Source organism: Lathyrus oleraceus, chromosome 7 (assembly GCF_024323335.1).
Source record: "Lathyrus oleraceus cultivar Zhongwan6 chromosome 7, CAAS_Psat_ZW6_1.0, whole genome shotgun sequence".
Lineage (NCBI taxonomy): Eukaryota > Viridiplantae > Streptophyta > Magnoliopsida > Fabales > Fabaceae > Lathyrus > Lathyrus oleraceus.
Genome location: NC_066585.1, coordinates 496,654,779 through 496,680,619, shown reverse-complemented (window position 1 = coordinate 496,680,619; position 25,841 = coordinate 496,654,779). Strand labels below are relative to the sequence as shown.

The 25,841-nt window shown below is 39.8% G+C and overlaps 2 protein-coding genes across 8 annotated transcripts; one reads left to right on the top strand and one right to left on the bottom strand.

Moving 5' to 3' along the window:
• Positions 1-912: 912 nt before the first annotated feature.
• LOC127104551 (probable LRR receptor-like serine/threonine-protein kinase At2g24230) lies at positions 913-9,623 on the top strand. The gene is made up of 2 exons (XM_051041737.1): positions 913-1,167; positions 8,970-9,623. The coding sequence occupies exons 1-2, from the start codon at positions 913-915 to the stop codon at positions 9,621-9,623; spliced, it is 909 nt and encodes a 302-aa protein (XP_050897694.1).
• A 173-nt stretch (positions 9,624-9,796) lies between these two features.
• Positions 9,797-24,043, bottom strand: LOC127107056 (uncharacterized). Of its 7 annotated transcripts, none has more exons than XM_051044330.1 (6): positions 11,906-12,279; positions 11,648-11,748; positions 11,510-11,548; positions 10,828-11,388; positions 10,576-10,739; positions 9,797-10,497 (listed from the first exon to the last, which is right to left on the bottom strand). In XM_051044330.1, exons 1-4 carry the CDS (start codon positions 12,136-12,138, stop codon positions 11,186-11,188), a joined length of 576 nt encoding a protein of 191 aa, XP_050900287.1. In that variant the 5' UTR covers positions 12,139-12,279; the 3' UTR covers positions 9,797-10,497; positions 10,576-10,739; positions 10,828-11,185. The 7 variants fall into 7 exon arrangements, with proteins under 7 accessions (XP_050900287.1, XP_050900288.1, XP_050900285.1 ...); XM_051044331.1 differs by having other exon boundaries at positions 10,920-11,388; XM_051044328.1 differs by having other exon boundaries at positions 10,576-11,075; positions 11,171-11,388.
• Between the last annotated feature and the right edge of the window lie 1,798 nt (positions 24,044-25,841).

Here is a 25,841-nt window from a genome sequence, read left to right as displayed (position 1 = left end):
GTGGCGACTCTGTTTCGAACAACATTTTTTCCGCGTCCTATCGCGAGGGATCGCATTATCATCATTTTTGAGGTGCGACAGACTGGCGACTCTGCTGGGGACCCTGCTCCTAGCAAGAGAGAGTCTAGCCTAACTTAGTCTGATTTTGTTATGACTGTTAGAAGATGTTCTTATCTTCCATACTTGTTTCTCTGTATTTTATTATGTTGCTTGTATGTAATGTCTTTTGATACTTTGATATGGGGCTTGATGTATATTGTGAGACAAGCTTCATACCCGAGCTTCGAGAAAAACTTAGAACCCGGAGTTGTGTAGTATTGAACCGGGGGGTGTACACCTCATTGGGACAATACGAAGACTCCACCTAGAGTAGATCTGTTTGGAGTTTCCATCACAATATGGCTAGCCCATCATTGTGGGGGAGGTTCTAAACACGATCCGTGACTCTAGGGACCTCGCCTTAAACCCAAGTTTTGTTTTCATGATTGGTGATTGTGTAGTATTGAACCGAAGGGTCTACACCCTGTTCGTGCAATACGAGAATCCCACTTAGATTAGATCATTTCAGAACTCCCATCACGATGTGGCTAGCCCACCATTGCGAGGAAGTTTTGAACTTGATCCGTGAGTCTAAGTTCCTTCCTTGAAAACATAACTTTAGAACCTACCTTTGGGAATTTCTAGTAATCACAAAAACTCGTACTTCTTCTTGTTATCCTGACGTACCCGACGTGTGAATAATTTTGAGTCTGTATTCCTCTGTGAAAAAACATTGCAGAATTTCATGCATTTGCATATCATCAACATGCATTGCATATCATCTTCCCAAATCAAATACTTACACCATATTCTACCCTTTGTCCAGTAACCCTGACTACTCGACACCGGTACGAGACTCGCCGCAACTACAAGATGACACTTGAACAGCTGGAAGCAAACCAAGTCTCGATGAGAACAGACATTGACTCCATGCAGGCAAAGATGGATCGCTTGCTGGAAACCATGTTACTCTTGGCCCAAAAGGAGAAGGATGTTGAGACTAACGCTGAAGCTAGGAAGGTTGCTGCCCAATTTGGATCGCCATCCCTTAGCATCCCTGGAGTAACTGACCTTGATGGTAACCCCAATCAGCCTAGAGGAGGACCCATTCCCATTCCTGTTCCCATGGTCAACATGAACCCCCATGAGCACTCTGCTACATCTGCTCGCCATGGATCCATGATGGGTGATGAAGATCCATATGACGCTTTCTTCATGCCACAACCCGCCAAACCTGCTGTTAGAGGTCTCCCAGACCCAGCTGTTGATAGACTCCATGCTTTGGAGGAAAAGTTTAAGTCCTTGGAGGTTCACACTACTCCCGGTTTGGACGCTGTTGATATGTGCTTAGTACCAGGCCTCGTGATTCCGCAGAAATTCAAAGTCCCAGACTTTGACAAATACAAGGGAATCAGTTGCCCGAGAACTCACCTCAGAGCTTATTGCCGCAAAATGGCCGCCCACATCAGTAATGATCAACTCCTGATTCATTACTTCCAAGATAGTCTCAGTGGGGCATCCTTGGAGTGGTACATGCAACTAGAGAGAGGCCAGGTCCAGTCATGGAGAGACCTTGCTGAAGCCTTCCTAAGGCATTATCAGTACAACACTGATCTAGCACCCAACCGCACCCAGCTGCAAGACATGACTCAACGCAACAATGAGTCATTCAAGGAATACGCTCAGCGGTGGAGAGAGCTTGCAGCTCGTGTCCAACCTCCTCTCCTTGACAAAGAGCTAATTGACATGTTTATGGGAACTCTGCATACCCAATACATGGAGAAAATGGTAGGATCCAGTTTCCCTACTTTTGCTGAGGTTGTCTCCGTGGGAGAATGAATCGAGAGCCAGATCAAGAAAGGAAAACTACCTTGTGCTGCTAATGCTTCAAGTGGGATGAAGAAACCTTATCCTAATCTCCCAAAGAAGCCAGAAGGTCAAACCAATGCCATAATGGGAGGAGGAGGATATAGGGCACATCTGAATGTTCCTATGTCTTATCACCAGACTTCCGCTGTCATCCCGACACCGTATCAACCTCCACATCAGCAACCATATCAACGACAATATCAACAGCCTTATCAACAGCCGGCTTACCAACAGCCGCATCAAAATCAACAGCAACGTGCTCCACAACAACGTCAACCCAATCAACAGAGGGCAAGGAGGCCAGAAAGACATTTCGATCCTTTGCCAGTGTCATACAGCAAGATCCTTCCCTACTTGCTAAAGGATGGATCGGTTGTTCTAAAGGAGATAACACCTGCAACCCCACCATATCCTCCAGGCTACGACGCCAATGCTCACTGCGAGTATCACATGGGTGCCCCAGGGCACACAATAGAGAACTGTAAGGCTTTCAAGCACAAGGTCCAGGACCTGATTGATAGTAAGGCACTTACATTCACGCCAGTGAGGCCAAACGTTGCAACAAACCCCATGCCGGCGCATGCAGAGTCAAGTGAAGCTCGGAGGTAAAGTATCCCCACCAGCCTGAAAAAAGCAGAACAACTCCCCAACGAAGGATCCAAAGATGAAGGCCTGTTCATTTGAATGAAGGCAATCATTATGCCATTCTTACCATTTCACACTTTTGTAATTTGTTCTTGTTTGTTTAAGTACTGTATGCTTTAAACATTGTTATTTGTATTTGGTTTTATTACTGAGATGATTATGCATGCTTTGAATCAATCTTTCATATTCACTCATATTATCACATTTGCAAATCACAAACACATACTTTTCCACCTCACTTTCTTCATTGCACTATTGTTAGTAAATGTTGGAAGGAGGATGACGAAAACAAAGTACTCATAATTGCTGACTGTATGCTTTCGGATAAAATCCTACTAATGATGTACAGGCATTGTTTCAAATCCCCAAACACTGGAGAGATAAGGAGTTAATCCCTAGTCAACCACTTCGAGCCTAGAAGTAGGAGTTTCTTTCAGATCTACAAACCCTTACGCTTAACCTGGGGCAGGGTAGTGTTCAGTTAATCTGACTACACGTTCAAATTACAAGATGAAATATCCCTTACAAGGATCAACAACATGACATTCTTCGCACACATCTTGAAGTGTCGAAGGAACCATACAAATCCAAATTTTATGTCGGTTGTTCTTCAAATGACTTGGCAGTCACAATTTCCAAAAAAAATTCAAATCAGAAAAAAGCCCGCTAAGTCTGACACCCAAAAAGGAGACTTAGGCAAAAACAGGGGCAATCCCGATGGATTAAAGCTTCAACAAGCGGTCCATGCAAAAATTAGGGATAAAAAAAAAGGAGTAAAATCAAAAGAGACATTGAAAGTCTCCAACAAAACAAAACAAGATTCAGTGACCACCATACCAAAATCAAAGGGTCACCGACATCCAAAAAAACAAAATAAGGTGGCTGCCATTCCAAGAGGCCTTGAATCACCATCTTTATCCTTACACCTGCGAAAGAAGAATGTGTGTCGAATTAACTGAACGTAGGATTGGAGATCACCATGAAGAAAGGGGTGGGTTAAAATAAACTTTGAGCCTTATATCCTTTTGTTTCAATAACCATGAACCAAGCCACGTTACAACCTTCAAAAGACCTAATTGAAGTAGGGTTTGTTTTGAAAGCATACTATAGCAAGGTTGAGTAAACTGACTCCTAAATCTCTTCTCACTATATCATTCACACACTAGCTAAAATCAGCATCACGTTTGGACTCATGATCCACTCGCCACACACTACTACAACACTCCAAATGAATGATTGTTTTTCAAAACTTGCATAACTGTTGCATTAAAATCACCATTTCTTGAATAACAACTCTTAATTGTCAGTCAGTACTTGACATCAAGAAAATTCCAACAAGAAATAATTCAAGAGGCATTTGATCGTTGGTGCTGACACGAATCAAGACCATCCTATGAATCAAGGGCATGGCATCTTCTGATCATGTGGACATAAGAAGTAGTCAGTATAAGACAAATCTCCAAGCATCGGTTGATCAAAAAAAAAAAAACACTTCAATGCTCAACCAATCAGGGGCAAGTCCTTCAGAGGCTAATCAAGGGTAGACCATTGCCAGAATCAGACATTGAAGGAAACAAACTCAGACCAAGTCATGGGATAGTCATTCCCAAGGTTTCCTTTCAAGGAGAATTCCTTTGAATACCCTACGGTCAGGGGCAAGACAAGTTGCAAGGGGGAAAACTCCCTCCGTATCTTCAAGCCAGTCAAGCAAATTGCGTCATACATTAGTGACTGCTTGAGTTCACAACCAAAACGTCAAAAGTTCATACCAGCACAACATCATATGTTGACAAGAACCCTTGGGACACGTCAAAAGCATAACCATCATGCATTGATCACGTCGCTATGCTCAGTTACAGGCTGACCAGACATCTCAAAGGAAGAGATCGAGATCTTCTCGAAGACAAATACACAACATATCAGCAAGAGATCAAACTTGGGGCACCAAGCGTATCCACATCCATTGTGTGTTCATCACATTGTCAACTACCGAGTGTCGGGAAGTCAGATCCTTTCACCCATCAACAGTCCAAGTCACAGTGACAATTACCAGAAAAACCAAAGCCCACCTTGGTGGCACCTTCACAAAAACAAATACAACCTACATTGGTTTCCAAAAATACATTGCCTTTGAAAAGGGGGGCCAATCCCAAACAAACCAATCATCGTTTGCATTCAAACATGCATCACATGCATCACATGCATCACCTTATACATAATACATATATGACATTTATGCATATAGCACGAATCAAAATCCAAGGTTTAGTCGTAGGCGTCCAGGCCAACCCTCAGTTGAGTCATTGTCACTCCCTCCAAGTGAATTCCTACCCTACTATCGGGTGTTCCCCATCGAGTTACCTCCTTCAACCTTTTGTTGATAAGATGTTATCCTCAGCCAAGTCAAACATTGTTTCTCTAAACACTTACCTTGTTTCATGTTGAGCGTCCCTCAATGAGTCGTTTCCTGTAACCTTTTGTTGACAGAAACTACATCTCCCCAGAGAATATTGGTTTTGCAACCTTTTGTTGATGGATACCCCAAGCAAGTCTTACCCAACAATGTTCCAATACTACCTAGCAAATCAGGTTTACTGAACTTTGATAGTAGCCTTTTTTTTCCAATATTTTTCTCACTATCATCCTTTTGGTGAAAGTCCATTGAGGAATAATGTTAATCATCACCCTGTTTACGATCACCGTTATCCTTTTGGTAATGGTAAATCCTCGACATTTGTGATCTTACCGTCATCCTTTTGGTGTCGAAGATCCTTGGAGTTTTGGCCCAACCTTCATCCTTTTGGTGAATGGAGACCTTTGCAATTACTACAGCTTACCGTCATCCTTTTGGTGTCAGAGATCCTTATGGTGATAAGGATCCTTGTCATTCTGGTTCAACCATCATCCTTTTGGTGATGACGTCCAGTTTAATCTAAAATCATCCTTTTGGTGATAGAGACTATGGAGTTTGGTTTAAGCTATCATCCTTTTGGTGATGGTGACATTTGGAAAGTCCCACCCCACTGTCATCCTTTTGGTGACAACAATATTTGAAGTTATTATAACTTATTATCATCCTTTTGGTGGTAACAAGTTTCAAAGTTATGATCTCACCTTCATCCTTTTGGTGATGGTGTTTGCTGATTCATTATCATCCTTTTGGTGATAACGAGTTCTGTTGTTTATAGTGCCTTCATCCTTTTGGTGATGGTGACTATTGACTTATTATCATCCTTTTGGTGATAACAAGTTTTGTTATTGGCCTTACCTTCATCCTTTTGGTGACGGTGACCATTTGAGTTATGGGCTCATTATCATCCTTTTGGTGATAACGAGTTTTGTTTTGATCTTACCCTCATCCTTTTGGTGATGGCGATCATTGAGTCTGTTTCAGCTTATTATCATCCTTTTGGTGATAACAAGTTTTGAAGTTCTGTCCTTATTATCATCCTTTTGGTGATAACAAGTTTGGTTTGTGTGATCTTACTGTCATCCTTTTGGTGTCAGTGATATTTAAGTTTGTGTCGGCTTATTATCATCCTTTTGGTGATAACGAGTTTGTCGTTTGACAATACCTTCATCCTTTTGGTGATGGTGATTGTTGACTTATTATCATCCTTTTGGTGATAACAAGTCTGTGTCTTGATCCTACCTTCATCCTTTTGGTGATGGTGATCAATTGCGTGTGTACTTATTATCATCCTTTTGGTGATAACAAGTTGTGTCTTTTAACAATACCTTCATCCTTTCGGTGATGGTGATTGTTGACTTATTGTCATCCTTTTGGTGATAACAAGTCTGTGTCTTGATCCTACCTTCATCCTTTTGGTGATGACGATCAGCTGCGTTGTGTACTTATTATCATCCTTTTGGTGGTAGCAAGTTTTGTCGTTTGACAATACCTTCATCCTTTTGGTGATGGTGATTGTTGACTTATTATCATCCTTTTGGTGATAACAAGTGTGTCTTGATCCTACCTTCATCCTTTTGGTGATGGTGATCAATTGCGTTGTGTGCTTATTATCATCCTTTTGGTGATAACAAGTCTGTGTCTTGATCCTACCTTCATCCTTTTGGTGATGGTGATCAATTGCGTGTGTACTTATTATCGTCCTTTTGGCGATAACAAGTTGTGTTTTTAATCTTATCTTCATCCTTTTGGTGATGGCGATCAATTGCGTTGAGTGCTTATTATCGTCCTTTTGGCGATAACAAGTTGTGTTTTTAATTATACCTTCATCCTTTTGGTGATGGTGATTGTCAACTTATTATCATCCTTTTGGCGATAACAAGTTTGTTGTGTGATTGTACCTTCATCCTTTTGGTGATGGTGATCATTGAAGTTACTTGACTTATTATCATCCTTTTGGTGGTAACAAGTTTTGCTGTTGAATCTTACCCTCATCCTTTTGGTGATGGTGATCTTTGAAGTTGATGAGTCGACTATCATCCTTTTGGTGATAGCCTTAATATTACACTCTCTGTTAATGGAAACTTTATCAGAATAACCATCATCCTTTTGGTGACGGACATCATCCTTTTGGTGATGGGAACCTTTGGAGTGTGTCTAGCTTTCATCCTTTTGGTGATAGCGAGATTAGTTGTTGATCTTACCATCATCCTTTTGGTGATGGCGATCTTTGTGGTATCCCCTGTAACCATTATCCTTTTGATGATGACTACTTTTGAAGCTCGATTTATCCATCATCCTTTTGGTGATGACGATCCTGGAAATCATGGTGAGATCATATCATCCTTTTGGTGATAGCAAGTCCTACTGTCATCCTTTTGATGTCAGAAAACCAGTCCCATATTTGTCTTTACAACAATAATGACCTGGACAAGATTTGAATGTTGACTCGAGGGTTGGCATTGATTTGGCATTCTACCCTATTACCTTGGTGCTGTTAGAATCCATTGCATTTTCCATCCGCATCTCTCCATTGCATTCCAAAGGACAAAATTCGGATCCTTTCGTATTTAATTACCTTTCACCACGAATGTATGATGACATTGTCATTCTTACCTTCTAATTCAAGATAATTAAATAGGGGCAGCTGTCGTACCCCAATTTTGTCCGGGCATATTTAAATTGTCGTAGAATTATTTTCATTTTTCATTTAGCATCATATGCATAACATGACACACATTTGCATCATGAATAATACCTGAAATGTCAGTCAGAATGAATTTATTTGAGAATACAGACAAATCGGTCGAATCGTTAAAATTTGAAGAAAGGGTGTTTTCTCAAATAATAGGTTTTGTGCTGACAATTTTAGTGTGATTGGTTTAATTTTTTCCGAATCAAATTTGTACTCGATTTTTATTTTATTTAATTGGTCAAATATTTTTTTTGATACTTAGTTAAAGGAATTATTAGTGATTTAATTAAATATTAGTTAGTTTTTTTTAAAATATTAGTTAGAGTTTTTTAAATATTAGTTAGTTTAAATTAATTATTAGTTAGTTTTTTTATGATTTATTATTTGAATGAATAACAATTATGGGAAATATATATTTTTGCATTGGATTCCCTCTTCACATAAAAAACAAAAAGAAAAAAAGAAAAGAAGGAAATCTCTCTCCACAACACGCGTCCCTCTCATATCTCTCACTCTCCACTCACAATCCATTCCCAACGGTCTGCGTCACATACAATCCACTCTCTCTGAAATCTCCTTAAATCCATTTCATCTCACACGCGTCTCGGAGGCATTCGCTATTCTCTCACAAAAATCCTCACGAGACCAACACTCCATTCACTCTCTCAACTCTCACACAGAAAACCTCACTCTCGGATTCACTCACCTCTCTCACAAAAACCATCGCTACACCACAACCGCACACCAAACCTACCACCGCCGTCCACTCCTTTCCTTCAACAACAACAAAATCATCTTCAACTCCAGAACCCACTACGCGACCTCCATCATCGCTTCCAAACATCACATCCGCACAACCCCACAACACCGTAAACCTTCAAAATCCCAACCTTCAATCTTCATCGCCTCCGCTCAAACTCCCACCGGCGAAACCCCTTCGCAACCCAGCTCAGCCATCAAAACCGTGCCCGCGAGCTCGCCACCATCCTCCATCAAAACCCTTCGACCACTGTCATACCCCGATTTTGGTCCTGAATCTTTTTTTATTTTTTGCTGTTTTTGCTTATACACTTGGAAAGGATGGACGATGAGTGCATGTGATTGAAAGAGATTTGAGTGGATCGATACTTCAAATTGTCTTAAAGAATCTCCCGAAGGCGAAGAATTACAACTTCTCTTACAAAAAAAAACTTAACCCTCTGTGCTTCAGAAGTCAAACCTGAGATTCTTCAAAACATATTTCTATGGATCGGTTAGCAGTTATCCAATCGATGTGAATCCGGGTCTTTTCAAAAGAGCATTCGTTTGCAGAAGGAAACAGAAAATGTGGGAAGTGAAACAAGTTCATACAGAGAAGAACATAATTTCTCCGGTCCATTGTACTTCCAAACTGATTTAACAACGTGGGTTGCTGATGTCAAACAAGTAACATCAATTCCATTAGTAATTTTTGAGAAGCCGTTGTTGAATATGACCTTTGCAGACCTCTTATCTGCAATTTCGAATTTCGATAGAGGTACCCTCTCGGTTGAAGGAAAGTTTGGACCTGTTTATAGAAGCTGTCTACCTGGAAATATCCATGTAGCAGTCAAAGGTTTGGTTGTTGGTTCTACAGTAACAGATGAAGAAGCCGCAAGAAAGCTTGAGTTTCTCGGTAAAATCAAGCACCCTAATCTAGTTCCTTTAACCGGTTATTGTTTAGCCGGTGATCAAAGGATTGCCATATATGATTACATGGAGAATGGAAACTTGCAAAATCTTCTCTATGATTTGCCGCTTGGGGTTCAAAGCACTGATGATTGCAACACCGACACACAGAAAGAAGCTACTGACAGTAATGGAATTCAGAATGTTGGTTCTGAAGGATTACTCACAACTTGGAGATTTCGGCACAAAATCGCGCTTGGAACTGCAAGGGCGTTGGCATTTCTGCATCACGGTTTGTTCTCCTCCAATAACTCATAAAGTTGTTAAAGCTAGCCGTGTTTATTTGGATGTGACTGAGAAACTCCCACGCCAAGGTGTATATTATAACAAGGGTAGTTACAGGATTGTACTAAACTCATTAACTCAAAAATAGATAGAAAAATTATTGCATGTTTTGAGCTGATTGAAGAATTGGTGGCAACTGCAAAGTCTTGATGTCGGCATTGTGGAATGATGTTTTATTTCTCAAGCAGTTTCGGTTTGAAATCCGTAACTTGGTGCTAAGGATTGATACAAAAGTGAATTCAACGTTGGGTAGGCAATAAACATTCTTTACCCATGATTCCAATAAAAGAATTGGATTTGATAAAACACTTTAATGGAAATTCTACTACAAACTCTACTTGAAATTTTTAATTCCACTGAGCCACATTACATTCGTCGTGTTAAACACAATAATCTGCATCACACCGGCTTTTTAAGGACAAGGCACGGAACCGTGTTGATGACCTGCAGCTGACATTCATGGATTTGCAGTTTGTTGGGAAGGAGAGCCGTACTATTGATGCTGCAGTTCTTGAGGAACAAGTGCATCAGATGCTTCGTGAGTGGAAGGCCGAGCTCAATGAGCCTTCTCCTGCTTCTTCTTTGCAGCAAGGTGGAAGTCTTGGGTCATTTTCCACCGATATCTGTCGGCTTTTGCAGCTCTGCGAGGAAGAAGATGATGCCTCAAGTCCATTGGCTGCACCTAAGCCTGAACCTAATAACCAGACTTAAAGTCACTTTTCAAGCAGGCCGGCAGCAACATGGTTTTCCGTTGGTTGATGAGCGCAAGCAGTCAACCTCAGGAGTTCAAACAGCAGACACAACACAATTTTCCTTCATAATCTTGAAAGCTCCAAGAATCAGTAACCTAAACAAGAAGAAATAAGATGTGTTTAAACCTCCGAGCAGAGGGAAGCTATAAAAAATTTTGAATAAAAATTATTACCGTATCAGCAAACCCAAAAAAGGAAGTTCAAGATCAGGTTCTATCACCGGTACATTCGTCTGTCAACATTTTGGGAGAAGCAGTAAGACGGTCAACCTAGCACTCTTTTTTTTTACAACTGGAACCAAAGTAGCCCATCGGTATGATTTCGGCATTGATCCCACCTGAAGCCAATGGAAGAAAAGCTTAAACTAAAGATTCAAAACCTCATAAAAAGCAAACCAGCAGTGCCTTTCATGCCAATCATTTTACATGGCAGTGTAATTTGAACCCTGTCATATCTAAGTGTGGTCCTGCCGCTGTTTGAACCGGCTGTCATCCTGTGGAATTTCCTCGTCCAGTACCTATTGTTGAATCAATCCCTGATATCATTTCCGAGCCACAGGTTTGGAGATGAGTGAAGATGAACCGGTGAGAGTTGGTTCAGAAAGCATAAAAGAAAATGGTAATCCAAATTTTCCTGGAACCGACAGTGCTGGGAACGAGCCAAAATGTTGGCTCTAATGAACATGGATGATGAGAAAACATTCAGCATTTTGATTCGGGGAAGAAGAAACCGAAAGCAAACTCTGAGAATGCCAATAAGCTTACTTACTCGACCTCATGGCTCTTAGTCATTTAAGGTTATCTCTAACCGTGTCGCTATTCTTGAAGACGGGGAACAACGGTTACAATTCGAGCAATTGCACACCACCCTTATGAAAGGACATTCTGATGTTGGCGTTGGTCCTGTTCTTGACGTGTATGTTGGTGCCGTTGCAGTTACTGCTCGACGATATGATGCAGTCGTCACTACTTTGCTTTGTAATTCTCCTGCAAGCTTCAACAACACAGTCATGAAATTAATACAATCCCAATCCCATAACTGCCAATACACCTGTTAACCACAAGAAGCTGCTTATTTGAATCAAAAATGCAAAATTGAAACACCAACCTTGAGGTATTCCAGAGTTGAAGCCCAGACGAATGTTCACTACAGTAAAGCAAAGTAACTGTCAAGCAGTAAAACTCAAGAAATTTCCCAAAATAGGATTAAGACAAGAATCAAGGAGAAAGGTTACGGTAAGGCTACCTTTTCGAAATCCATCATCAAACAGGCTAAACTCCAATTCTGAGCATTCAAAAGCCATCCTGGAACTTTCTCCATTGGACCTTTGAGCATCTTTCGAAACCCTAATGTGCAAGAATAAATAGAAAAGTAGAGATCAGTAGAAGGGGGACGAAAAATTAAGGGAGCTAACGGCGAAAATTGAAAAGAAACCCTAAATCAAATTTTCAAAAAGCAAAAACCCTAATCAATCAGAGGCGAAGAGAGAAGGGGAACCGTTACTTGAACCGTTGAGATATCGCCAAAGGTGAGCCCAGTTTGTTTTCCTTTATCTCTGTTTCCATTTTCGTCTTCAAGTTTGATAGCGTGAGAGAGACGAGAGAGACGCGATTGAGAGGGTTTTTGAGCGAGGTTGAAAGCGATTGAGGGAGAGAAGTGAGAGTGACGAGAGATTGAGTGGGTTTGGGACGATGAAGAGGTTCTGTTACAGCGCCTCTCACCATTTTTTTAATCATTTATTTCTTTTTATTTATTGACAAAACAAACGTTTAGCTATTTCGTTTAATCTTCCTATGTTTTATTTAATAGTGTGTATTAATGCTTTGTCTTTTTTTATTCCCTAGTAATTTATTAGTTGTTAGTCCATGAACCCAACAGCCAGGCGGCTGGGTTATTTGTCTCGGGATTTTCTCTGCTTTTAATTGGTAGTTCAACAGACTACTTTATTTTAGTTTCTTTTTTATTCCAATCTGTTCTGGTTCATGTATTTCAGTTGTTATTGTAATAGTAAATAATTATGAATGGCCTAGTGGAGAGAGATTACTTTCATTGCCTTTAGTGGGGTGGGTTCAATACTTGGAGATAGCAGATCTTCATGCTTATATTTTGTTGTTATACTTACTATTTTATTTAAATTTTGTATATAACTTCTACTATTTATTTTATTTGAAATTTTTATCAATTTAATTTAATCAATATTTAGTTGTTTATATCTTTAAATGTTTACCTTTTAGATTTAATTAATGGTTGAATTTCCGATATTATTTTATTCGATTAGTCGACTTTGGTGTGTTAATTAGTTTAGTTATGTTATTAATACCCATATCCATACTTTTACACGTGTAAATAATCGTACTCAAATTTCATTTGATTTCAAAATCAATTTCAACTTTCCTCAATTTCAAAATACGTTCCGAAAATAAATGTGAATCATTTCAAGATCATTTCACAAATCAAACACAATATTCAAACCCCTTTTCTAAAAGCTTGAAGAAAAAGATTACCTGGATGGAATGTCCAGTCGTAATCCCGAATATTAGGCTCAAGCTGTAAGAGCTTGCAAGCCAAAAATATTCGTCTTCTCTTTAACACTCCAATATTCAAAATCATTTTCTTAATAAAATGTGAAGAAAAAGATTACCTGGATGGAATGTCCAGTCGTAATCCCGAATATTAGGCTCAAGCTGTAAGAGCTTGCAAGTCATAAATATTCGTCTTCTCTCCAAAACACCTGTAAATATCTCAAACCATCTTCTTAATAAAGTTGGAAGAAAAAGATTACCTGGAGGGAATATCCAGTCGTAATCCCGAATATTAGGCTCAAGCTGTAAGAGCTTGCAAGCCATAAATATTCGTCTTCCCTCCAAAACCTTCATAAATATTCGAATCATTTTCTTAACAAATATTGGAAAGAAACAGACTGCCTGGGTGGAATGTCCAGACGTAGTCCCGAGTATTAGACCCAAGCCGTAAGAGCTTGTAGGTCACAAGTACTCGTCTTTCAAACTTCAAAATACCTAATTCCTACCTTAATACTTTTTCAATAAAGATGGAAATGGAACATGGTGTATACCATGCACTCCTGAGGCTAGGATTCGAGATGTATATCTCGCTCATCCAAGTTCTCGCCATCACTCAAAATACATCCAACCAATCAAATTCTTTTCTCGCCGCCGTGCGACTAATCAAAGAACCTTTTTCATAAATGAAAGATATATTGTCTTAAGTGATACAAAACAATGTTTCGGCCACGATTGTTGAGTAGAGATAAATGACGCTTTTCCGAATGTAGATTTATAAATCCGTTCGATGTGTGGTATGCGTCCACTCCTCATCTGTTTTGGGTAAAACAATGTTTTCGTCGATTAATACAGTATAGCCTTCGCTAAAATCGACCAACAAACAAACATTTTTCTACCCAGAACTACGTAAGCCTTGACTTCTCTATTGAGATACGTAGGAGCAGGATTTGTAAATCTTGTCAGGCCCACTAATAAAAAACTTAGGTTTAGTCCTTCGTAAAAACTCCAAAAACATTTCTTCTTTATCTATTCTTTCTTTCCCACCTAATAATTCGAAAAGCCTAACATTTCAAACTAACATTAATGCACACAACTGACCTAATGGTTCCCGTTGAGTACAACGGACGTGAGGGGTGCTAATACCTTCCCCTTGCGTAATCGACTCCCGGACCCTGATATTGGTTGCGATGACCATATCTTATCCTTTCTTTTGTCTTGGGTTTTATCGATATTTCCCCTTTCCTTTTTAGGAATAAATAAAGTTCGGTGGCGACTCTGTTCAGTCCATCATTGCGAGCGTGCGATCGCGCTTCGCTTTGAAGTCGTATCCCCATTTTTTTCGAGGTGCGACAGATGGCGACTCTGCTGGGGAGTATTCATCCCTAAGTGAGTCAAGCCTAGTTAGGTCGTTTGTGTGCCTTTGTTTGTTTACCTATGTGGCTTTTCTTTATTGTTTTTACTATCTCTATTGTCATATTGATATGAATCTGTTGTATTGGTTCGATTATGGTTTGGTACTTGGTTACTCTGATTGCAAACCTTGTGGGAAAGACTTTTTACCCGAGTCTCGAGTAAAAACATAAGATAGGACGAGGTTGAGTAGTGCGGGTCCGCGAGATGTATTTCTCGTTGGGTCGGTACGAGAACCTTACTTAGAGTAGATTCTTGAGAGGATGTTGTCGCTCGGCAAGTAAGTTGCCGTAAGCTTCGATATTTTCTTTAGGATCCATGACTCTAGGAACCATTTGTAGAACCTTAGTTCTTTGCCCAACTAGGAAAGATGGTTGCGTAGTGTGGGTCTGCGAGATGTATTTCTCGTTGGATCGATGCGAGAACCTCACTTAGAGTAGATTCTTTAGATGGAGTTGATGCCCGGCAAGTAAGTTGCCGCAGGTAGCAAACAGTCTAATGGATCCATGACTCTAGGAACTTTTTCAAAAACCTTAGATCTTACCCGGTGAGAACCTATTCTTGGAAAACAATCAGATTCATCAGTACCTCATACTTTTGAACCCGTGTATGAAAAACAAATGTGCATGGCTTGCATTGCATTCATTCGCATTCCATTGCATTTGCATCTCATCATAACGCATGTCATTTTCCAGACAAAGTACAAAAAAACTCATCCATCCTTTGTCCGTGATCAGCAAAGTGATTCTCAACACGCGTTTAGAACAAAGAACCATGTCTCGAGATATGATGGACGAGCTAAGGAAAAGCCAAGAAGCACTGAAGGAGGAACTCAATCTTTTGAAGAACCAAATGAGATGGGTCTTGGAAACCCTGCAAGTCTCGTTGGGAAAGGAGGGTCACCCATTATACGCTGCTGCAACAAAGAGAGCTACTACGCCACATCCATCCGGTGTTACCTCAAGTCAAGGGAAGTTCTATGTGGCAACTCCTCATTTACCAGTATATGGACCTCCCTCAAGGCGTCATCATCAACATCCTCTGGCTATTGCTCCTCAAAATCACCGAAGTCAGGTTCAAAACAAAAATCAGAATCAGAGCAAGAAGAACCAGGATCACAATGACTCGATTCCGGTACCATATAGCAAGCTTTACCCGCTACTGATCCAGAATGCTTTGGTGACCCCTCGAGCTCTCACGCCTGTGTCACCAGACCTACCATGGTACAATCCAAATGCAACATGTGAATTCCATAAAGGGGCATTGGGACATGACCTAGATTCTTGCTGTGCGCTAAAATATTTGGTACGAGGACTGATTAACAAGAAGAGCTTAGTCTTTGAAGAAGATCACCCGAAGATCAAGTGCGGATACCATACTGGAACAATGGGGCACTCCATCGAGGAATGTAAGAGTTTTAAGCTCAAACTGCAAGGATTGATTAACATAGGGTCACCAACACTCAAGGAGGAAGGCTCAAGTACATATACCTTGATTTCTGGGCCAGGTAATGAGAAAGGGAAAGGACCCTTGAAAACCCTCAAGGTTTTGTTCCACAAGGAAGATGTCAGGGATGTGGCTAATGAGCTATCATTGTTTCCTGGTAAGAGCATTGAGATACCGCCTTGGATTTCCAATGTCACGACCTATACCAATGAAAGAAAAGGAGAAGTGAGTAGTGGATCCAAGAGGGTTGCGTTCAACGATGAGACTGAAGGAAAAGAATTTGAAGATCATCGTGTCAATGTCAAAAAGCTTGTTGATCCAAACCTTCAAGTTTGAAGAAGTCAATTCCCTAAAGTCGGCAATCATTTGGTTGTTTCAACACTTCTTTGTAGTTTCCTTGCATGTTGATTGTTAATTGCTTTTAAACATTGTTGTTTTATTTGAATTGGTAAGATTAATGAAATGTTTATGCATCTTTTGAATTAATCCATTCGTATTCACTCGTTTTTCATTTATGTTAAAAAACAAAAAAAATACTCCTCTCATTCACTTTTGTTTATCAAACTGTTGTGTTAACAAAGATTGGAGGGAGGATGATGAAAACGAAACACCTGAACGTGTTGTGGTATGCTTTTGAGTAAAACCTTGTCGATGATGTAAGGCATTGTTTCAAATCCCCAAACACTGGAGTGATAAGGAGTTAATCCCTAGACAACCACTTTGAGCCTAGAAGTTGGTGTTTATTTCGGATCTAAAACCCTTAATCTTAACCTGGGGCAGGGTAGTTATGTTCAGATAGTTTGATCGTGCATTCGATCTTTCAAAAAAAATCGTCCATATGAACACCCTCAAATTAGGTTCAACCACATGTTATCCTTCGCGCACATATTGAAGTGTCGGAGAAGTTGAGGAAAGCTAAAATTAGTGTTGGTTGATCCTCATCCACCAATAATATGGCAGTCGAAAAAGCCCGCTAAGCCAAATACCACAAAATAACTTAGGCAAAAGTTAGGGCATCCCGGTGGGCCGAAAGCTTCAAAGAAGTGGTCCAGGCAAAATAAGGGATAAAGAAAAACAAAAAAAGGAGGTCATTAAATCCTCGACAAAAACAAAATAAGGTGACTGTCATTTCAAGAAAATTCGTCTTGAACCCTCATCACACCTTCGAACCCTCTTGGAAGTTGAACGCGTGTATTGAATTGACTGAACATAGGAACTGGAGATCATCAAGAAGAAGGGGTGGGTAAAAATAAATTTTGAGCCTTATATCCTTTTGTTTCAAGAAACCGCGAACCAGACCACGTTATAACCCTTAAAAGACCTAATTGAGGCAGGGTTTATTTTGAAAACATACTACAACAAGGTTGTGTTAACCTGACTCCAAACGATTTTTGTTAATCATTTGATGGCACCGACTTGTATACTGTGAATGACTTGATCACCATTGTGTTCTTATCAACGACTCGTTCACTGTATTTCACCCGTTCATATCAATAAATTTTGGTTTCAAATTTTTGCATAAGCATTGAATTAAAATTACCATTTTTGAATGCACAATCTTATTTGCGAGTCAACACTCAGCATCAAAGAAATTCAGTACACAGTTGAGGAACTAGATGGAGTGAAAGAAGTTTAGTCAGGGGAAAATCACTTTGAGCATCGGTTAATTCGAGCTAGTCACCCTAAGGGTCACCTAGCCAAGAGTAATCTGCTTCAAGAATCAGACCGGGGCAAGCCACCTCAGAGCTCAGTAAGTCCAATTACTCCAAGGCCCAGTTAGCCAAGAGTAATTTTCTTCAAGACTTAGACCGGGGCAAGCCACCTCAGAGCTCAATGAGTCCAGCTATCCAAAGGACAATCAATCAAGAGTCTACCATTCCAACATTTGGTTAGTCAAGACCATTACAAGTTTCAAACACTTGGGGCAAGCCATCTCGAGGTAGTCTCATGGCAAGTTGTTTCCAAACTCACTTTCAAAGTGAACATCTCCAAGGTCCCAACAAACTGGGGCAAGATGAGCCACAGAGGGGCAAAACCTCTTTCTTCGTGCTTTCAAATTGCTCAAACAAATTCTGCCATACGTCAACAACTATTGAGTTTAAGACGAGTGCCCGAAAATTATGCTAGCACGATTCATTAATCCTCCAAAAGGATCCATTGGCTAAGCTGTGGCTATCAAACTGGATAGAATCCTCCTTTGACAACATCTATCATAAAATATTTGGTTGAGTTCTCGGTGTTGAGGAATCATGAGCTTCCATAAAAAGCCTTTACCAACTCCCAGTCCACTCAAGTGTCAGCATTCTCATAGCATGATCATTCATATATCATGCATAAAAGAATTCAAATCATGCATGGCCGAAATGTACTTCGTGCTCATTTTGCATTGACCCAGGTCTTGTTGTTGATCCTATATCCTTTGACCTATAATTCCAGTTTGTCTTTGGTGCCCTTAAACCATCATCCGGTTTTTGTAGTCATTTTCAAATCCAACCCAGTTGGCACCTATTAAAAAATTTTCCATTAAGGTTCATTTTCTTTTTGGATTATCCGATGAATTTCCGGATTACTCCTTGGTTTATTGATGAATTTCCATAACTTGTCTGATGTATTTCCAGATGTTTCACCATCTATCTGAGGTGTTCTCTGATATGTCTATATTCTGATGTATTTCCAGAATTTCCTTGATGTATTACCAGATGTGTCTGTATTCTGTTGTATTTCCGGAATATCACTTGTAATTCTGATGCATTTCCAGAATTTGTTTCTTTTACTCTCGGATGAATTCCCAGACATGTCACTTTTATTCTGACGAAGTTCCAGAACCCCTATGTCATTCCCTGGAATTATTTCAAGACTCATTGGTGTCTCCTAAAAATCAGTTGTTGCTAGGCATTATTCCAAGCTCAGTTGTTACTAGAACTCATTTCAAAGTCCAATTGTTGTTGGCAAAATCCGTTAAAAGCTGGTTGTAGTCCATTGCTTACGGTCAGAGTCCAATTGTTTTTATTCCGGGGTCCGGTCATGCTTGAACCTACTCTGAAGATTCTTTGTTCAATCCTATTCAGGTCATGTACGAACCTGTCATTGAACCTTTTTATTCCGGGGTCCGGTCATGCTTGAACCTACTCTGAAGATTCTTTGTTCAATCCTATTCAGGTCATGAACGAACCTGTCATTGAACCTTTTTATTCCGGGGTCCGGTCATGCTTGAACCTACTCTGAAGATTCTTTGTTCAATCCTATTCAGGTCATGTACGAACCTGTCATTGAACCTTTTTATTCCGGGGTCCGGTCATGCTTGAACCTACTCTGAAGATTCTTTGTTCAATCCTATTCAGGTCATGTACGAACCTGTCATTGAACCCTTTTATTCCGGGGTCCGGTCATGCTTGAACCTACTCTGAAGATTCTTTGTTCAATCCTATTCAGGTCATGTATGAACCTGTCATTGAACCTTTTTGTTCCGGGGTCCGGTCATGCTTGAACCTACTCTGAAGATTCTTTGTTCAATCCTATTCAGGTCATGTACGAACCTGTCATTGAACCCTTTTATTCCGGGGTCCGGTCATGCTTGAACCTACTCTGAAGATTCTTTGTTCAATCCTATTCAGGTCATGTACGAACCTGTCATTGAACCTTTTTATTCCGGGGTCCGGTCATGCTTGAACCTACTCTGAAGATTCTTTGTTCAATCCTATTCAGGTCATGTATGAACCTGTCATTGAACCTTTTTATTCCGGGGTCCGGTCATGCTTGAACCTACTCTGAAGATTCTTTGTTCAATCCTATTCAGGTCATGTACGAACCTGTCATTGAACCTTTTTATTCCGGGGTCCGGTCATGCTTGAACCTACTCTGAAGATTCTTTGTTCAATCCTATTCAGGTCATGTACGAACCTGTCATTGAACCTTTTTATTCCGGGGTCCGGTCATGCTTGAACCTACTCTGAAGATTCTTTGTTCAATCCTATTCAGGTCATGTATGAACCTGTCATTGAACCTTTTTGTTCCGGGGTCCGGTCATGCTTGAACCTACTCTGAAGATTCTTTGTTCAATCCTATTCAGGTCATGTATGAACCTGTTATTGAACCTTTTTATTCCGGTATCAGGTCATACATGAACCTGTTCCGAAGAGTTTTCACCTTGATTATTCCCCAGCGTTGTCAGGTCATATATGAACCTGTTGTAGCATCTTTTCCTTTATTCGGGTTCGGTAAGTCATGTGTGAACTTATTACCAAAATCCCTTGTATTCGTCAAACCTCACTTTGAATACTCCCCAGTGTGTGCCTGATTCTCCAAGCAGGACTGTCTCCCCAGCAAAGTTGTTTCTTACCATTTGTCTGTCTCCCTGTGGATCATCAGCATTCCCCACAGTTTGGTCTGTCTGTTAGCATCTCCTGTCAAGGGTCCACCATATCCCTAGCAGATAAAATTACAAAAAAGAACCATGCATTCATGCATCCATGCATATCATATCATGTCATATCATGTCATATCGTATCATATCATATCATATCACATCATGTCATAGGGATTCAGGATCAAAATCCGGGTCTTCTTAGTATTTAACCATCTCCCACTATGATCATATGAAGAGTGTCCTGCTTCATATTCTCTAGTTGAAGATACTTAAATAGGGGCAACTGTCATACCCCGATTTTGGTCCTGAATCTTTTTTTATTTTTTGCTGTTTTTGCTTATACACTTGGAAAGGATGGACGATGAGTGCATGTGATTGAAAGAGATTTGAGTGGATCGATACTTCAAATTGTCTTAAAGAATCTCCCGAAGGCGAAGAATTACAACTTCTCTTACAAAAAAAAACTTAACCCTCTGTGCTTCAGAAGTCAGACCTGAGATTCTTCAAAACATATTTCTATGGATCGGTTAGCAGTTATCCAATCGATGTGAATCCGGGTCTTTTCAAAAGAGCATTCGTTTGCAGAAGGAAACAGAAAATGTGGGAAGTGAAACAAGTTCATACAGAGAAGAACATAATTTCTCCGGTCCATTGTACTTCCAAACTGATTTAACAACGTGGGTTGCTGATGTCAAACAAGTAACATCAATTCCATTAGTAATTTTTGAGAAGCCGTTGTTGAATATGACCTTTGCAGACCTCTTATCTGCAATTTCGAATTTCGATAGAGGTACCCTCTCGGTTGAAGGAAAGTTTGGACCTGTTTATAGAAGCTTTCTACCTGGAAATATCCATGTAGCAGTCAAAGGTTTGGTTGTTGGTTCTACAGTAACAGATGAAGAAGCCGCAAGAAAGCTTGAGTTTCTCGGTAAAATCAAGCACCCTAATCTAGTTCCTTTAACCGGTTATTGTTTAGCCGGTGATCAAAGGATTGCCATATATGATTACATGGAGAATGGAAACTTGCAAAATCTTCTCTATGATTTGCCGCTTGGGGTTCAAAGCACTGATGATTGCAACACCGACACACAGAAAGAAGCTACTGACAGTAATGGAATTCAGAATGTTGGTTCTGAAGGATTACTCACAACTTGGAGATTTCGGCACAAAATCGCGCTTGGAACTGCAAGGGCGTTGGCATTTCTGCATCACATATTGTTCTCCTCCAATAACTCATAAAGTTGTTAAAGCTAGCCGTGTTTATTTGGATGTGACTGAGAAACTCCCACGCCAAGGTGTATATTATAACAAGGGTAGTTACAGGATTGTACTAAACTCATTAACTCAAAAATAGATAGAAAAATTATTGCATGTTTTGAGCTGATTGAAGAATTGGTGGCAACTGCAAAGTCTTGATGTCGGCATTGTGGAATGATGTTTTATTTCTCAAGCAGTTTCGGTTTGAAATCCGTAACTTGGTGCTAAGGATTGATACAAAAGTGAATTCAACGTTGGGTAGGCAATAAACATTCTTTACCCATGATTCCAATAAAAGAATTGGATTTGATAAAACACTTTAATGGAAATTCTACTACAAACTCTACTTGAAATTTTTAATTCCACTGAGCCACATTACATTCGTCGTGTTAAACACAATAATCTGCATCACACCGGCTTTTTAAGGACAAGGCACGGAACCGTGTTGATGACCTGCAGCTGACATTCATGGATTTGCAGTTTGTTGGGAAGGAGAGCCGTACTATTGATGCTGCAGTTCTTGAGGAACAAGTGCATCAGATGCTTCGTGAGTGGAAGGCCGAGCTCAATGAGCCTTCTCCTGCTTCTTCTTTGCAGCAAGGTGGAAGTCTTGGGTCATTTTCCACCGATATCTGTCGGCTTTTGCAGCTCTGCGAGGAAGAAGATGATGCCTCAAGTCCATTGGCTGCACCTAAGCCTGAACCTAATAACCAGACTTAAAGTCACTTTTCAAGCAGGCCGGCAGCAACATGGTTTTCCGTTGGTTGATGAGCACAAGCAGTCAACCTCAGGAGTTCAAACAGCAGAGACACAACACAATTTTCCTTCATAATCTTGAAAGCTCCAAGAATCAGTAACCTAAACAAGAAGAAATAAGATGTGTTTAAACCTCCGAGCAGAGGGAAGCTATAAAAAATTTTGAATAAAAATTATTACCGTATCAGCAAACCCAAAAAAGGAAGTTCAAGATCAGGTTCTATCACCGGTACATTCCTCTGTCAACATTTTGGGAGAAGCAGTAAGACGGTCAACCTAGCACTCTTTTTTTTTACAACTGGAACCAAAGTAGCCCATCGGTATGATTTCGGCATTGATCCCACCTGAAGCCAATGGAAGAAAAGCTTAAACTAAAGATTCAAAACCTCATAAAAAGCAAACCAGCAGTGCCTTTCATGCCAATCATTTTACATGGCAGTGTAATTTGAACCCTGTCATATCTAAGTGTGGTCCTGCCGCTGTTTGAACCGGCTGTCATCCTGTGGAATTTCCTCGTCCAGTACCTATTGTTGAATCAATCCCTGATATCATTTCCGAGCCACAGGTTTGGAGATGAGTGAAGATGAACCGGTGAGAGTTGGTTCAGAAAGCATAAAAGAAAATGGTAATCCAAATTTTCCTGGAACCGACAGTGCTGGGAACGAGCCAAAATGTTGGCTCTAATGAACATGGATGATGAGAAAACATTCAGCATTTTGATTCGGGGAAGAAGAAACCGAAAGCAAACTCTGAGAATGCCAATAAGCTTACTTACTCGACCTCATGGCTCTTAGTCATTTAAGGTTATCTCTAACCGTGTCGCTATTCTTGAAGACGGGGAACAACGGTTACAATTCGAGCAATTGCACACCACCCTTATGAAAGGACATTCTGATGTTGGCGTTGGTCCTGTTCTTGACGTGTATGTTGGTGCCGTTGCAGTTACTGCTTGACGATATGATGTAGTCGTCACTACTTTGCTTTGTAATTCTCCTGCAAGCTTCAACAACACAGTCATGAAATTAATACAATCCCAATCCCATAACTGCCAATACACCTGTTAACCACAAGAAGCTGCTTATTTGAATCAAAAATGCAAAATTGAAACACCAACCTTGAGGTATTCCAGAGTTGAAGCCCAGACGAATGTTCACTACAGTAAAGCAAAGTAACTGTCAAGCAGTAAAACTCAAGAAATTTCCCAAAATAGGATTAAGACAAGAATCAAGGAGAAAGGTTACGGTAAGGCTACCTTTTCGAAATCCATCATCAAACAGGCTAAACTCCAATTCTGAGCATTCAAAATCCATCCTGGAACTTTCTCCATTGGACCTTTGAGCATCTTTCGAAACCCTAATGTGCAAGAATAAATAGAAAAGTAGAGATCAGTAGAAGGGGGACGAAAAATTAAGGGAGCTAACGGCGAAAATTGAAAAGAAACCCTAAATCAAATTTTCAAAAAGCAAAAACCCTAATCAATCAGAGGCGAAGAGAGAAGGGGAACCGTTACTTGAACCGTTGAGATATCACCAAAGGTGAGCCCAGTTTGTTTTCCTTTATCTCTGTTTCCATTTTCGTCTTCAAGTTTGATAGCGTGAGAGAGACGAGAGAGACGCGATTGAGAGGGTTTTTGAGCGAGGTTGAAAGCGATTGAGGGAGAGAAGTGAGAGTGACGAGAGATTGAGTGGGTTTGGGACGATGAAGAGGTTCTGTTACAGCGCCTCTCACCATTTTTTTAATCATTTATTTCTTTTTATTTATTGACAAAACAAACGTTTAGCTATTTCGTTTAATCTTCCTATGTTTTATTTAATAGTGTGTATTAATGCTTTGTCTTTTTTTATTCCCTAGTAATTTATTAGTTGTTAGTCCATGAACCCAACAGCCAGGCGGCTGGGTTATTTGTCTTGGGATTTTCTCTGCTTTTAATTGGTAGTTCAACAGACTACTTTATTTTAGTTTCTTTTTATTCCAATCTGTTCTGGTTCATGTATTTCAGTTGTTATTGTAATAGTAAATAATTATGAATGGCCTAGTGGAGAGAGATTACTTTCATTGCCTTTAGTGGGGTGGGTTCAATACTTGGAGATAGCAGATCTTCATGCTTATATTTTGTTGTTATACTTACTATTTTATTTAAATTTTGTATATAACTTCTACTATTTATTTTATTTGAAATTTTTATCAATTTAATTTAATCAATATTTAGTTGTTTATATCTTTAAATGTTTACCTTTTAGATTTAATTAATGGTTGAATTTCCGATATTATTTTATTCGATTAGTCGACTTTGGTGTGTTAATTAGTTTAGTTATGTTATTAATACCCATATCCATACTTTTACACGTGTAAATAATCGTACTCAAATTTCATTTGATTTCAAAATCAATTTCAACTTTCCTCAATTTCAAAATACGTTCCGAAAATAAATGTGAATCATTTCAAGATCATTTCACAAATCAAACACAATATTCAAACCCCTTTTCTAAAAGCTTGAAGAAAAAGATTACCTGGATGGAATGTCCAGTCGTAATCCCGAATATTAGGCTCAAGCTGTAAGAGCTTGCAAGCCAAAAATATTCGTCTTCTCTTTAACACTCCAATATTCAAAATCATTTTCTTAATAAAATGTGAAGAAAAAGATTACCTGGATGGAATGTCCAGTCGTAATCCCGAATATTAGGCTCAAGCTGTAAGAGCTTGCAAGTCATAAATATTCGTCTTCTCTCCAAAACACCTGTAAATATCTCAAACCATCTTCTTAATAAAGTTGGAAGAAAAAGATTACCTGGAGGGAATATCCAGTCGTAATCCCGAATATTAGGCTCAAGCTGTAAGAGCTTGCAAGCCATAAATATTCGTCTTCCCTCCAAAACCTTCATAAATATTCGAATCATTTTCTTAACAAATATTGGAAAGAAACAGACTGCCTGGGTGGAATGTCCAGACGTAGTCCCGAGTATTAGACCCAAGCCGTAAGAGCTTGTAGGTCACAAGTACTCGTCTTTCAAACTTCAAAATACCTAATTCCTACCTTAATACTTTTTCAATAAAGATGGAAATGGAACATGGTGTATACCATGCACTCCTGAGGCTAGGATTCGAGATGTATATCTCGCTCATCCAAGTTCTCGCCATCACTCAAAATACATCCAACCAATCAAATTCTTTTCTCGCCGCCGTGCGACTAATCAAAGAACCTTTTTCATAAATGAAAGATATATTGTCTTAAGTGATACAAAACAATGTTTCGGCCATGATTGTTGAGTAGAGATAAATGACGCTTTTCCGAATGTAGATTTATAAATCCGTTCGATGTGTGGTATGCGTCCACTCCTCATCTGTTTTGGGTAAAACAATGTTTTCGTCGATTAATACAGTATAGCCTTCGCTAAAATCGACCAACAAACAAACATTTTTCTACCCAGAACTACGTAAGCCTTGACTTCCCTATTGAGATACGTAGGAGCAGGATTTGTAAATCTTGTCAGGCCCACTAATAAAAAACTTAGGTTTAGTCCTTCGTAAAAACTCCAAAAACATTTCTTCTTTATCTATTCTTTCTTTCCCACCTAATAATTCGAAAAGCCTAACATTTCAAACTAACATTAATGCACACAACTGACCTAATGGTTCCCGTTGAGTACAACGGACGTGAGGGGTGCTAATACCTTCCCCTTGC